The sequence below is a fragment of the Echinops telfairi genome, unplaced genomic scaffold, assembly GCF_000313985.2.
Source record: "Echinops telfairi isolate 266 unplaced genomic scaffold, ASM31398v2 ScPeMD7_7400;HRSCAF=8409, whole genome shotgun sequence".
Taxonomy (NCBI): domain Eukaryota; kingdom Metazoa; phylum Chordata; class Mammalia; order Afrosoricida; family Tenrecidae; genus Echinops; species Echinops telfairi.
In genome coordinates, this window is record NW_022111300.1 from 44,481,615 (window position 1) to 44,496,304 (window position 14,690).

At 53.8% G+C, this 14,690-nt stretch overlaps 1 protein-coding gene across 10 annotated transcripts in view; it reads left to right on the forward strand.

Moving 5' to 3' along the window:
• The window catches only part of NEDD4L (NEDD4 like E3 ubiquitin protein ligase), a 208,066-nt gene that overhangs the window by 185,234 nt on the left and 8,142 nt on the right, over positions 1–14,690 (forward strand). For all 10 annotated transcript variants that reach the window (XR_006680652.1, XM_004703012.2, XM_004703013.2 and 7 more), the window contains 7 exons: positions 1,556–1,621; positions 2,179–2,408; positions 3,657–3,778; positions 6,885–6,955; positions 7,890–7,985; positions 10,002–10,075; positions 13,523–13,583. Coding sequence is in view for 9 of the 10 variants with exons in the window: in XM_004703012.2 (XP_004703069.1) it covers positions 1,556–1,621; positions 2,179–2,408; positions 3,657–3,778; positions 6,885–6,955; positions 7,890–7,985; positions 10,002–10,075; positions 13,523–13,583 (720 nt within the window). In the remaining variant the exon portion in view is untranslated. The remainder of the gene's footprint in view (positions 1–1,555; positions 1,622–2,178; positions 2,409–3,656; positions 3,779–6,884; positions 6,956–7,889; positions 7,986–10,001; positions 10,076–13,522; positions 13,584–14,690) is intronic.

Sequence of the window (14,690 nt, forward strand, 5' to 3'; positions counted from 1 at the left end):
TGGAATTAAGTGCGTCTCCCTAGACCGGCGGTTCTCAACCTGTTGGTCGCGACCCCTTTGGGGGTGAATGACCTTTTCACAGGGGTCGCCCGGTTCATCACAGTAGCAAAATGATAGTGATGAAATGGCAACGAGAATCATTTTATGCTTGGGGGCCACGACAACCTGAGGAACGGTATGAAAGGGTCGTGGCATGAGGAAGGTTGAGAACCACTGCCCTAGACCATTCAACACTAGGGTAGACTTCCGACTCCTAGTGGCGTACTTTCCCAGAATGCCACCCACCTGACTCTGTAGCCCCTCACGGCTGTCCGTTCGTCTGCCTTTCTGGCCAGCCTGCCCTCCCCAAAGGCGTTTTCTGTTTTATTTTTTTATGCTGGCATTCTTTTTTACTGTCTTAGGGTTTTCATGGAAAATAGATGGTTGTTTTTGGTTTTGCTTTTAATGAGAATCAGAGCATATGTATCAGATCATCATTTTTGTATTCAACAATGTGAACGGCGTTTCAACCTTCCAGTAGTCCCCTGGAGATGTGGGAAAGCACTTTTCAAAATTGACCTGTATGGTGGTGTGTCGTAGCCGGTGACCCTTGTTTAAATCTCTCGTATCTAAACCACACTGAAGGGCGCAGTACACACTTCATGTGCGGACTCACTTTCACAAAAAAGTCACGTGGAAGATTTACTAGCTTTACAGTATATTCCTCAAAGCCCCTTCCTCCACCACCTGTTTAAATTATTGTGATAAAAATAACGGAAAATATGCATTTTAAGGTTGTACAGTGTGGTTAACTATATTCACCATAGCAGGTAACCATCAACACTACTCATTTTCAAATGTTTTTATCACCCTAAACAGAAATCCAGTACCCATTCTTCCTTCCCCCTAGCCCAAGGTTCAAAAGAAAAAAATTCTCCCGCAAAGGTGATTTCAAACTTCTGACCTTTTAGTTAGCAGCCAAATACTTAACCACTGTGCCACCAGGGTGCCTCGGACCCTGGTAGCCACTAGCAACACTTGTCTGTCTGCATTTGTCTAGTCTCAATCCTCTGTGTAAGCTCGCGCTGTATTGATACTGTTACGTCTAACAGATCGACTCAGGTGAACCCACATGGTGGAATGTATCAACACTTAGCTTTCCTTACAGCTGAATAATGTTTCCTTGTTTGTCTGCACACCACGTGTTCATGTATCCAGTCATCTGTTGAGGGGCACCTGGGTGTTCCCGCCCTTCTTGCTGTGGTAAATAATGCTGCAATGAACGTTGGGGCACAAGCACGCACCTGTGGGCATCTTTGCTGCCAAGCTCTTGGGGAGCACGCGAATGAGCACTTTCGTGAGCAGGATAGATGTTTTCGGATTGGAAGCCCCCTTGGGGGCTGACTCCTCCTGAAGAGTCTCCAGGACTTCCCCAGGTCCCCGTAGACGTTTTCCATAGGCCGTACGGAGCGTGGGGATTTAAGGTCTAGAACGTTCTCTGGTGTTGGCTGAGCGTTCCTGAGGCCTCACGTGCGTCTTGGGCATGAGCTACAGACATCTGCCTCTCTCGTTCCAGGCTGTCCCATACTCCCGAGAATTTAAGCAGAAATATGACTACTTTCGGAAGAAGCTAAAGAAACCGGTGCGTATTCCTGTCTCCCACCAGTGCTGAGCTTTCCTCGTTTGCCGAGTCTCCAAAGTGGCTGCAGTGGGAAGCACCAGTGTGTCACTTTCTCGTGAAATCCAGAAAGTATCCCCTGGTTTTCCCAACCGTTCACCTTCCGGCTGGTTCACTCCCAGCGCTCGAACCGCCGCACCACCAGGGCTCCTCAGCCTGGCTAGGGTGGGGATGGTTTCGGGACTGTGGTCTCCAACTGGGGCTGACCAGTATGGAAGAGTGGCTTCAGGTCCGGTGACCGGATGAATGTCCCCCCGAGGGTCCAGCCAGGCTGGCCCTGCGGCAGCCGAAGATGCTAGCTCAGTGTGACTAGCAGCTGGTGGGTCCCGTCCCGTTTCGGCAGAGCACGGTTTCCCATCTGCAGGAGGAAAGGCCCCTCCCAGAAGGAGACAGGGGGCTCACTGGGAGCCGTTCACACTGCTGCCATCACCACCCCCCGCTGGGATTTGCTCTTGGGAAGTCAGGTGGACGGGCAGGAGATGATGACGTTGCTGTCTGCTTGTTTGTTTTCTTCCAAACAGGCCGATATTCCAAACAGATTTGAGATGAAACTTCACCGAAACAACATATTTGAAGAGTCCTACAGGCGAATCATGTCAGTGAAGAGACCGGATGCCCTGAAAGCCAGGCTGTGGATTGAATTTGAGTCCGAGAAAGGCCTTGACTATGGCGGCGTGGCCAGAGAGTGGTTCTTCCTGCTGTCCAAGGAGATGTTCAATCCCTACTACGGCCTCTTTGAGTACTCTGCCACGTGAGTGTCCAGTGCCCATCTCCATCGGTTCCCCCCGGAGGGGCCCTGGGTGGGCATCTGAGATGAGCTAATGCTGCTCACATCAGCGCCACCCCTGCCCTGGCCCAGAGCAGGAGGGGATGGCAGGGTGACCCAGGCTGGAAGGGATACTTCTCTGTCGGGTTCATGTAAGGGAGACTGAACCACGTGCCAAGAGGTCATCGTGAGGAACCATGGCATCTTCCATCTGGAAGGTGTTCGTGGGAAGGGCCAGTGTCAGAATTCAGAAAGGGGCACCATTATAAGGGCAAGGATGGTTTCTGAACGCACACCCTGAAATTAGGACTTTGGGGACCTGGTGGTAGGATTCCATCAGGACCAGGCTCAGGAACAGAGGCAAACCCAGTCCCTCTCCGAGGCTGACGTTTCCCCGCCAGACTGGAGATGCCAGAGGTGGAGGCACCGCCTGAGTCCTCAGTGGCATAGCTGCTGTCTGTGCCCGAAGGGCATTAGCATCGCTCTAACCCTGTGCTCTTGGGGACCCCAGGTCCCAGGTTTTCCACCCAGGACCTGGGCCCTGGGGGCTACTGGCATGTCCTCCATGCCACCTCCTCAGTTGGTGTAGCCATGAATTCTCAGTGCTGTAGAAAGTTTGTCAAACCATTGGTGTGGATGGCGCAGAAGGGAGAGCCTCCCCCCTCCGCTGGCATCCACAAAAACGCCTCAGGGAGGGGGTCTCTGTCTGGGGAGGCACCTGGAAACTGAGGGTCCTCCTGAGGGTGGGCTCAGAGAAGGGCCAGCAGATGTGTGTGCACTGTTGAGAAGTCCGAGTCCTGCTGCCACTTCCCGGATTCCAGGGGGAATAAGTCTCACCCCCCGACCCCAGAGCTGCTCCAAGGGACCCTTCCTTCCTCACACACTGGGAATCCCTGTCACCTCCGTTAGGTGAAGATGTCTCACCGTCCCAAGGTACCTGGTGGGACCATATGACGTTGACAGGCTGTGGATCAAACACTGAGGTGTCAGCAGTTAGGATGGCTCAGGTTGATGTGTAACATCGGGCTGTTAGACCTGGTCGGTCATTGCCCGTGAAGGAGGACTAATGGAATGGCGGCATGCCCTCTGACTTGCACCGGGGTTCTCAGCCGGCCAGAGCATCTGCAGGTGCGCTAGCCCAGCTGGGGAGGAACGGGCAGAGAAAATCCAGCTGCTTGCGTTTGTTGTTCAGAGCTTGATTGGGCTTGTCCTCTCTCTCTTCTTCCCCCAAAGGGACAACTACACGCTTCAGATCAATCCCAACTCGGGCCTCTGTAATGAAGACCACTTGTCCTACTTCACGTTCATCGGCAGGGTCGCTGGCCTGGCAGTCTTTCACGGGAAACTCTTAGATGGTAAGTCGTAGCCGGGCCTTGAAGGAATGAAAACAGGCTGGCGCCGGTTCTGTGTGCCGCCCCTCTGGGGTGGCTCGGCTCTCACGGTCGCGGTGCAGCGAGCTGTCGTTGATGCTTTGTCCCGAGTTCCATCTTCAAGAGGGCCTTGAGGAGGTGGTGTCTGCACAGGGTTGAGAAAAATAAGACAGAAACCCGACATTGACAGCCAAGGACATTTTGTATTTGTGCACTTTCCCTGTTAGGTTTCAGAATAATGTTCTTTTTTTGCAACATCGGTGGCAGATGGAAAAACTAATTAAAACGTTAATTAAAATGATCTAATCCATCCAGTGCCCTGCCATTGCTCCATGTGTCCCCAAATTACATTATAATGAGAAGAGACGGTAAGTAATGTCAAGGCGGTGTTACAGCTCAGCTGAGGCGGGAGAAAAGGGCCCCAGGAGACGTCTCAGGAGACCAGACTCTCAAGGTGCCCTGGAAGGTGGAAGGCAGGCCCTGGTCCATGTCGCTGTGTCTGCGGCTTTGTCCTACAGATAGGCCTTCCTGCCACGCAGCTGGGCTTCTCCAAGCAAGTGCCCCGAAGAGCACACTGCAGAAGTCTCCAGTGGGAAAAGAGTCAGGTAGTTTTTAAGAACTGGTGGAGAGGTGAGGTGGTCGAGGGGGCAGACGGTGAGTAGGGTGTGAAGTTGGCATTGCCGCCACCCTGGGGAGGCCCGAGGGGGTTGTGACATCGCACATACGGGGCTTTGGCCATCCGCAGGAATGATTGGTGTGCCCTCTGGCGTTCCTTTACTAGAGTTCTGCTGCTGCTGATTGGGGCCCGCCGGTGTCTTTTTGGCGGCAGCAGTAAACACGTGATTGGGAGGAAACTGTTTGAGAGGGAGAGACGGAGGAAGGGAGGGAGGAAAAGAAAAAAGCCTTCAACAGGTGATGTGGGGTCATGCCCAGGATTATTTCAGACTGCCCAAATTGACTTCAATCCTTTAGGATTAGAAGCAGGCCCGTTTATTCAACTTCTACCAAATGAAGAGATATTAGTTGCTACTGCAGGGAAAATACAGATATATGCAAGAGACGACGGCCCAGACGTCAGTGAACGTATGTTCAGCTAGAGGGAATTAGGTGGGGGAGGTGGGTTACAATCACAGAGCCCAAGGGAGGCCTCCATCAGTCAGTCCTCAAGAAAAGCAGGTCGGAGGAGAGGGCCGGAATGGGCTCTCAAAGGTCAGCCACACCTCGAGGGAGGCTGGGGTTGTTTCCGGAGGACAAAGTGAGGCACGCAGCAGGCCTACCTGGGGAGCCCAGGGAGGCTGCGACATGGTTCCAGGGGAAAGGAGGTAGCACTGCTGGTCAGGAATGGCCACATTAAAGGCCAAGGTGCCCACAGGGTTGGGGGAGGGGGAAGGATGGTCAGCTGTGCCTGACTTCAGTTTTCAAAGAACGTGGCTGCCCCCTTAATCACGACATGCTCTGCGCACACATCTGCCCACTCACCCTGTTGTCAGCGTCAGCCTTCCTACCGCCCTAGAAAGTGAGTTCCACAGGGTGACTCAGGAAGACAGTGAATGATTATCATGGCAGGTGCACAGACCTGGCGCCAAGAAACCAGAAGAGAAGAGCGAGCTCAGCCCTTCACACGCTGAAAGAGCCGGAGAAAGAATCTGAGCCGTGAGTTGCAAGACTGAAAGATTCTATGGACAAAATACTGACCTGCACAGAAAACATCACAGGAAGATGGAGGCAATGCGACCCAAAAGAACGGGTCCCTGGCCAGTCCTTTCAGGGGACAGCCAATAATGCAGAACTGGTGGCCCTGAAGGAACACGGCACTGCAAGAAAACCAAGGCTCCAGGAACTGATGTGGCCTACCAAGGTGATGCCCCCAGAAGCTGAGGAAGCATGTGGAAGCACTCGCTGGTCTATCCAGCAACTTTGGGAGACAGCTACTTGGCCAATTAGAAGAGAGCCATCTTTCGTTTGCCCATTCCAAAGAAAGGTGTGATCCACCAAAATGCAGACGTTATCGAACACCATCAATATACCATGCAAGTGAAATTTTGCTGAAGATATATATATATATATATTTTTAATTACAGTATATACATCGACAGGGAACTTTCAGAAATTCAAGGCGGGGTCAGCAGAGGATGTGGAATAAGGGGTGTGTTAGTCTGGGTACGTTAGAGAAACAAATCCACAGAAACTCATGGATAAGAGAGTTTTATATAAAGGGTAAGTTCACAGCAAGAAAACATCCCAACCCAGTGCTGCCCAAGCCCTCAAGTCCACCATTAACCCACATGTCCAACACCAGTCCACAACGTCCTCCTCCATCTCACAAAGCAGACGCAATGATGTCAGCTGCAGGATGTCAGTTGTTAGAAGCGGCTTAATCACACCTAACAGCAGCAGTAGACCCTGCAAGTGTTTGAGTTGATGTGTGCTGAGCCAGCGGGAGTCGGGTGCTGCTGAGAGCCTGCAGCTGTTGAGATCTGGGGAGGTGAGGGTGAGGGTCTGGCCCTGAGCCTGGCCCTCCCCAAGCCTTGTGAGAGAAGGAACATGGCGCCTCACCATGTGGTACTGCCATTGCCTTTCCAGCTGCCCAAGCCTTCTAGCCTGTCTCCTGTCCTCTCTCCCCAGTCAATACTGCCCAAGCAACAATCCCGAGACACACAGGGATGTTTCACCCAGTTTTCCCACGACTCCCCTCTGCCCCCAGGGCAAAGGCCAAGAACTCTAGGGCCACGCAGAAGCTGTGCAGGCCTCAGCCCTCTTTACTGGCCAGACCCTGATCTTGTTCCCCTGTCCAAGATGCCCTTCCGCCCCCCAGTTCACATGCCTGATTGCCATAACAAACTCCAGCCTGTCCTTGGTCCCCCACCACCACCATGAGCCCATTGGACCCCTTCCTGCCATACGCATCCCCTGTTGGTACATCTGCCCTCCTCATGCCCACCATTCCTGTCTAGCCATAGGCGCTCACTTGCCAATTCTCCCCGGAGACGCTGCGTCCCTGCCCTGGCCCTGGCTCTCTCTCTGGTGAAAGGAGTGTGACCTGCTTCGTGCCAGCGCTCGGGCCCTGAACTCTGTTCTCCCCACCCTTCAGGTTTCTTCATCAGACCGTTTTACAAAATGATGCTGGGGAAGCAGATCACGCTGAACGACATGGAATCCGTGGTGAGTGTCATGGTTCCTCCGCGGGATGTCTCGGGCGCTTGTGCCTTTGGAAGGACTCTCCAAAGCCATGTCTGCCCTCCTGGGACAGGCTCTGGGTTTCTGAGATAGGGGCCTTAGGGGCCCCAGGCTTAAAGCACTCCAAAAAAAAAAAGGCACCGGGGGTCCAAACCCACCAGCCACTCCTGGGGAGAGAGACGAGAGGTAGTCAGCTTCCCTTCAAGCTCTTCCACCTCGGACGCCCGATGGGGCAGCCCTGCTCAGTCCCAGAGGCTTCCCTGCGTCAGGAGTCGACGTGCAGAGTGATGTAGGGCACAGGGGAGACATTGCAGAACCGTTGGCATTTAACGAGGGAGGGCATCCTTCTTCTTGCCTGTGTCCCCCAATGGTCACGCTCTTAGGAGATGGGAAGTTTGGTTATGGGGTGCCACCATGCACCCCTTTTCTGAATTACACCACTGCCACCAACAGCCCTTTTCCCACTCCTGCCCCAGTAACCACGAGGAAGCGGTGCCTTCTCTGTGTGGCTGCCTGGCGCGTGGACGCCAGCTTCAGTCACGCTTGTCCTTTGGTGGCCGACGGTACTCTCAGGGTGCGCCCACTGTGGCCCACCGGGGACGTCATCGTTTACTGTGATTGGAGTCGTTTTCCGTTCGCTCCTCGTTTCATCGTAGAGCTCAGCGCAGGCGATGGCTAGCCCCCACCACTCCCCAAGCCCCACTTTCCATTTGCATGGTCTGTGTGGAAGCACAGGAGCTGGCTGGGAGTGGACCAGGAACCTCCTCCCTCCCCGGACGGGGCAATGGCCATGCTTGAATGTTCTGGGTGGAGTCACATGAGAAGGACTCAGTGATTTTAAAGGGTCAGCTGAGTGTGTGTTTGGGCGGCGGGGCCAGGGGGCGAAGGTTTATTGGTCATGTCTGCGTCCTCCCCATAGGATAGTGAATATTATAACTCCCTGAAGTGGATCCTGGAGAACGACCCCACCGAGCTGGACCTCATGTTCTGCATAGACGAAGAGAACTTTGGGCAGGTCGGTATGGGCAGCCCCTCGAGGGTGGACCGAGAATGCTTCTTGGGTCCTAGGACCGGTTTGCTACTCACAGGTGGTTCCAGGACTCCCGAGAGGTTCACTGTCACCCACCTGTATGGCTTCCTTATGATCATGCGGGGGCACAAGGCCAAACCACAGCCCACCCACTCTCAGTCTCTCCTAGTACCTGGTCAGAGGGAGTCCGAGAGGTCTCGTAGGGCAGGAATGAGCACCTGCTCCTCACCTGAAGCAGATCCAAGGAGAAATTTCCTCTAAACAACAGTGGTGTGGTTTCCATAACTACAAATGGGGGAGGGGGCTGTCATCTCTTCTCTAATGGAATGGGTTACATCTGTGGCTCGGTGGTCATCAATGCCAGGTTGCTCATCAGGGTCAATGACTTCCTGGAATTAAGGAAGGGTCTCTGGAGGGTGTTTGGCCTCCCCTGAAAGCTGTGATTCTCTCCCCACCCCCCGAGTCCCAGTGATGCACTGGCAGTATCATCCGAGCCTGGTCCCTGGCCCTCCACAGACACCATCGCTCAGGCCAGATCCACACGCCCCTGGGATGAGTCCAACCCTAGAGCATGTTCTAAGGCTCGCTGTATTGAAACCCGGAGCCCTGGTGGTGTCGTAGTTATTCTCTGCAGGAGATAGATGGGGCTTTCTTCTCCCAGAAAGAGTTACAGCCTCGGAAACCCACCGTGGCAGTCCTACCCTGTCCCAGAGGGGTCACTGCGAGTCGCAATGGCTCGATGGCAGGGAGAACTTTGACCCATATGGTGCTCACATCGGATTGCTAACCTCAAGGTCAGCAGTTTGCAGCTGGCTGTGGCTACACAGGAGAAAGATGAGGCTTCCTACTCCAGAAAGAGTTAGCCTCAGGAACCCACTTCTACCCTGTCCTAGAGGGTCACAGCGGTCAGAGTGGGCTCAATGACAGGGAGCATGATGGATAATTTCTCCACTCCTTGAAACTAGTGTTCTCTGTGAACTACCCTGTGGGTAGTCTGTGTCGGTCCCTGATGGGCACCTTGGGGTGGGGCCGGCGAGCTACAAGAGCCCCCACCCCCGAAGCTTGTCTTGGTCACTCCTTTGCATCGCGAGGGTCCACTCAGGGGTTAGCGAGCTCGTGAGTGTATGTGCTAGCCTGTCGTTGAAATGTTAGCAGCGTGGTGGGCCACAGAAACCCTGCGTGTAAGGAATCCGTCTCATTCGAATGCCAGCGTGGACTTTGTCTCTCTCGGCTGGACTCATGCAAGGCCCTGATGGCCAGCGAGGAAAGGCTGACCCACCCACAGGTGACACCCGGCAGTCATCCTGGCGCTGTGGCAGCCTGTCATATCTGGGAGGAAGGAGGGAAAAACCAGGGAGGCTTTCAAAGCCATCACCCCTCTGGGTCATGTGCATAGACAGCCCCTTCTGTCCGTTGTGTGTATCCACTTGCTAGAAAGTGGGAAGCCTCCCTCCAGAGCACAGTCCAGAGAACTGAAGGGTTGCCAGGACTTGGCATCAACTCAATTGCAGTGAGCTTCTGGTTCAGGAAGCAATAATTTAAATTTTATTTCATTGAGATGGGGGGGGGCAGAGCAAGGTGGTGGCAGCATTGTTCGGCGCTTGCTCTACCCCTCGCGTCACAGCTGTAAGAGTTAATTTCCCGAAATAAATAAGATGCACTGGGCCGTGGTCTTGATGAGTGTGCCATCTTCCTCCCCTGTAACTGTAACAAAATGAAGAGCAAGTGAAGGGGGAAAGACATTGGCGTTCTCACTGCTGCCGAGCGCTGTGAGCAATCGTTACCTCTCACCAGTCACCGTCCGATCTTGTGCCGTTGTGAGAGCATCTTTAAATCGGTCCCATCTCAGCCACGAAAAAGTCTCTCCCCGACATTTTCGTGTGCCGCGCACCCGTTTGCTGGGAGAGGTTTTGGCACGGTTGTGGTTAGCCCTTTCCATTCTGGGCATGATTGCGGCGTCCCTTCACGTTGGCCATTGTCATCCTGTCTCTCTGCTTGCAGACGTACCAGGTGGACCTGAAACCCAATGGCTCTGAAATCATGGTGACAAATGAAAACAAGAGGGAGTACATCGAGTGAGTATGTGGAGGATCGCAGCCTGTCCCACACAGCCTGCTCACCAGACCACACGGTGCATGTGCTGGCCATGGTTATCGGTCGATTTTCAGCAGCACAAGTTCCCACTGGGCTTGGGCTAACGGGCAGTTGAATTGATGGGCAGTTTTACTTGTGCCAAAGGAGCCCTAGGGACTCCGTGGTTGAGCACTGGGCTTCTGACGAAAAAGTCAATGATTGTGTCAGTCAGGGTTGACTGGAGAAACTAATTCATAGGCACTCATATGTGGCTAAGAAAGAGCTTTATAGACAAGAGTAATTGAATATTGAGCAAATGTCCCAGCCCAGTCCAGATCAAGTCCATAAGTCTGATACTAGCCCATATATCCGATACCAATCCATAAATTCCTCTTCAGACTCACGAGACACATGCAGGAAGGTCACAGGCCAGTGGGTGGAAGATCTTGTGGACCCAGTGGCTGTGGAAGCATCTCAGCACTGGCAGGGGTCTCCGCATGGCTCCTCCAGCTCCCAGGGCTCTAGCGTAGCTCCATGTGTTTTGCAAAAAGAATGTCTTGAGGGGAGTGAGCATGTGTCCCACCTCCAAAGAGCTATTTATCTCCTTAGTGTCTCCAAATGAGGTCATCAAGACAATAGATGATGTAGCTACCACAACGGTTCAAACTCACCAGCACCTTCATGGGTGAAGGATGGTGTCCATCGGCGTCCATAAGAGGAGTGGTGGCTGTTGCTGTCTTTAGGGGCTGTTGGGTCGGCTCTGACCCATAAGGACACGGTGTTCATACAACAGAGCAAAGTACTGCCCAGTCCTGCTGCACCCACGGGGTCAGTCCGTCTTGACGAGGGTCTCCTTGTTCCGCTCCCCGCTGCTCCATAAAGACCGAGAGCTTTGGAAACCCGCCGGGCGGTTCTGCAGGCCGCCATGAGTCACAACCATCAACTCAGCCCCGATGGGTTTGACTTGCCTCCTGACTTCAGTGAGCTGTCATGGAAACAGGCAGAGGAAGGGGAAGAGAACGCGGTCGAGCTAGCTGGCAGATTCCCTCTTTGGAACATGTGAGGCAACCAGTCTGAAGTTCAGAATGGCGGAGTCGGTTGGAACATGGGGGCGGCTTAATTGGGGCATTACCAAAGATGAAATATTTTGTCTCTCTCCTGACTTATTTTCCAGAAGGGAAGTAGCTCGTATGGGCAGGCTGAATGCAAACTATTAGCAGGTGGCTTCTAGCATTTGTCATTTTCCAAACCCGGCCTCAGCCTCAGTTGACGTAACTAAAGACGAGGGTGTCTCAGAAGTCTGTGAAGTCATCTTGGGATATGTACCCGGTGCTGACGGCCGCCTTCTGCTGAGCTGTGTGAGCTTGGGTTCTCTAGAGAGGGGGCACCAGGGGCACCTCGTGAGTGTCTCTCGGTCGAAGGAGATTTGGATTGAGAACCGGCTGGCCTCTGTCGGAATAGGTCAGGCCAGTCTGGTTCAAGTCAGGCTTCTCCTGGCTCGTGGATGCTGACAAACAAGCAGCGGGATGACGAAGCCGAGACTGGGGGGTGCAGGCTGGTGGCTGCGCAGGCCCCACGTGGGCTGAATTGAAGCCACCATCGGGAGTCTGCTGACGGGTCCTGGGATCAGCAGGCTGCGCAACGAGAGACCGAGGAACCAGCTGCGGCAGACATTCAAGGGCCAACAAGCACTCAGTGGTTCTGCTTGGTCCCTCTCTCAAACAGAAAGATCTAATGACACCGGGGAGGTGGCATCGGGCTGGGCTCCCGCCCCTCCCCTTACCCAAGAGCATCTGGTTGGCTAAACCCCTCACCATCACATCTGCTTCCAGCCAGCAGTACTGCATCCCGTGGGGTCCCAGGGTGCCCCGTTGCTAGCTAGACCAGGGCTGGAGGGGTGGGGAAGTGCTGGTTCCCAAGTGCTGGCACCTACAGGGGTGGCCTGAGCACCTGTTTGCACACCCCCTCCTGGTCAACATGTCCTCTCCTCTGAAACTGGCACAAGAACTTGAACGCAGAGAATCGGCCCAGGGCCTGAGCAACCTAAGTGTGATGTGTCGAGAAGAGCAGACGCCTCTGAATGAAGAAGCGACAGAGGCTGTTGGGACTCTCCCTAGACACCTTGGCAGAGTGTGACTGTCCCTAGAAGAAGCCCCTCCACCATCCAGGTATGGCGAGCTTGTTCTGCTTGGTGACAGAAAAGGGACTATACCATGCTGCAGTGCATGTCCTTCAGTATCAAGTGCTGGCCTGCTCTGAACACGGAAGAGCTCGGGGGACACCTCTCAGACACTGGAGTCGTCACAAGGGAAGTACAGGTCTCCAGAGGCTCCTAAACAATAGGCCCCCGACCCCCACCACCCAAAGTCCAAAAAATCGGATCCACAGCATCTCTGCATGCATCATCCTTTGTAGCCAAGGGCCAAGGAACGCCGCTAAAAATGATGGAGCTGCCTGCGTTCTCCCAGAGAAGGGGAATGACAGATGCTGTGCTTGGCCCTGCAGCAGACCAGACCTGGGAGGCCCGTGTCCATGGCGCCGATTTACAGAGGGGGGCCCCGTAAGACAAAGTCCTCCTGCTGTTTGCCGATGAAGTGCCTTAGGGCGGACTCCGCAGTGGACTAGCCTCTCAGAAAAGCCTGCTCTGCACTGGACACAGTCCCGAGGACCAGTTTGTGACTATCCGTTACTGCAGAGGCTCGCATGGGCATCCTCCAGACGTCAGCGTTAGGATGCTCCTGCACATTTCCTGCTGGTGGAGGTCACACATCGCTGCACTCACAGAATACAAGCATGCAGGACTGCGGCAAAAATAGACTGTGCTCACTACTCTGTCTAAAAATGCAGCTCACGCACGTGTGTTTACGTGCTCGGTAAAGCAGCGGGGCAGCCAAAGAAAACTCGAGGTGGATGGACACGATGTCTGCAACCCTGGTCTCAAACACTGAGGAAGGTGCAAGGGCCGGGCAGTGTGGCCATCTGTTGCACACAGGGGTGCTGTAAGCAGACTCAGAAACACCAAACCACAATGTGTGCGCCTTGTGTGGCTTCAGGAAGTTCATGGCAAAGTCGATCAAAGATAACTGGGATTTTTTTCATGAATGGTTCAAAGCGCCCCCCCCCCCATGTCTGTGTACAGACGTATGTTTGGGTATACACGTGCACACATTATACACACACGTACACCCTTACTCCATAGTCACAGGTATAAAGCCACTTCGATAAGCAGAGGCCTTGTTCTAGAAAAAGAGCAAAGCTGGGAGGCGTTATTTGGGGTCCTCGGTGCAGAGTGGGTTTTCCCTGGTGGCCCCGTTGGTTCTGGCGGGATGAATGAGTAGGCTGTAGATGTGTGGCAGCTACCTCCCCTGGGGGCTGTGACTTTGGCACCTCTGAGACAGTGGAGGGGGCGGGGATGCTGGGCATGGCCACAGCACTTTCTCCCTCCACAGCCTCGTCATCCAGTGGAGATTCGTGAACAGGGTCCAGAAACAGATGAACGCCTTCCTGGAGGTGAGCTGGGCCGGCTGGGGACCTTGCTCTTCTCCTGCGGCCCACACTGGCCCTTACCTCGCGAGGGCGGTGGCAGTGGGGTCCTGGGGGGACCCTCCCGTGGCCAGCTCTGGCACTGGGTGGGGTCTCAGAGGTATCTTGTTGCCCCAAAGCCACCTACCTACCTTCCTTCCTTAAGTTAATTGTTTTCTGGCTTTTGCTTCGATCTTACCTCTTAACCTGTTTTTCCAGCTTATATCAGACTGTTCGGGAATAGAATCTGGGACCCATGGGGGCTAAAGGGGGCCACCTCTCTGCCTGCCGTCCCAGACCTCCTTCCTCAAGCTGGCTCATTTTATACCACGCGCCCTTGGGTGACTTGCGCTGTGTGAGGGGTGACACCCACACCTTCCATGATTAAGTGGGTCAAACCCGCAAAAGCCGGGGCCTGCCAGCAAACGGGGGCTTCCTGCACTCTGTCGAAGGTGGGAAATCGTGAGACCTGGAGAGACGAGGCCTGCCGGCGCCTTCCGGCTCTCACAGTCTCACCGTGTTTCATGTCAGTGAGGCCACTGACGTGATTGAGAGGCCCCTGGTCGTATTGCTGTCCAGTAATCTCATGGTTGGTAGTTCAAACCCACCAGCCGCTCCTTGGGGAAAAGGTGAGGCTGTTCCTCCTGAAAAGAGCTAGGGCCTCGGAAATGCTTTAAAGTAGCGGTTCTCAACCTGTGGGTCATGACCCCCGTGGGTCACCTGATTCACAACAGTTGAAAATTTACATTTATGAAGTAGCAATGAGAATAATTTTATGGTTGGGGGGTCACCGCAACATGAGGAACTGTATTAAAGGGTCGTGGCCTTAGGAAGGTTGAGCAGCACTGCTTTAAAGGGTAGCTATGACTCAGGAATAACTTGATGGCCCACCCACACCTTTCTGGGCCTTCAGATTGTGCTCAACTACTGCAACCTTCCAGAACCTTCTGTTTCACAACCTGCTGTTTTGCACCATGAACATCACTGATAGGTCATCGCTAGAAAATGTTTTTATTCCCCCTAAAATGAAATTGGAACACGCTTTTCCCTAGCTATCAGAAAAATCTGTTTTCTCTTCAACATTTGTCTCTTTCA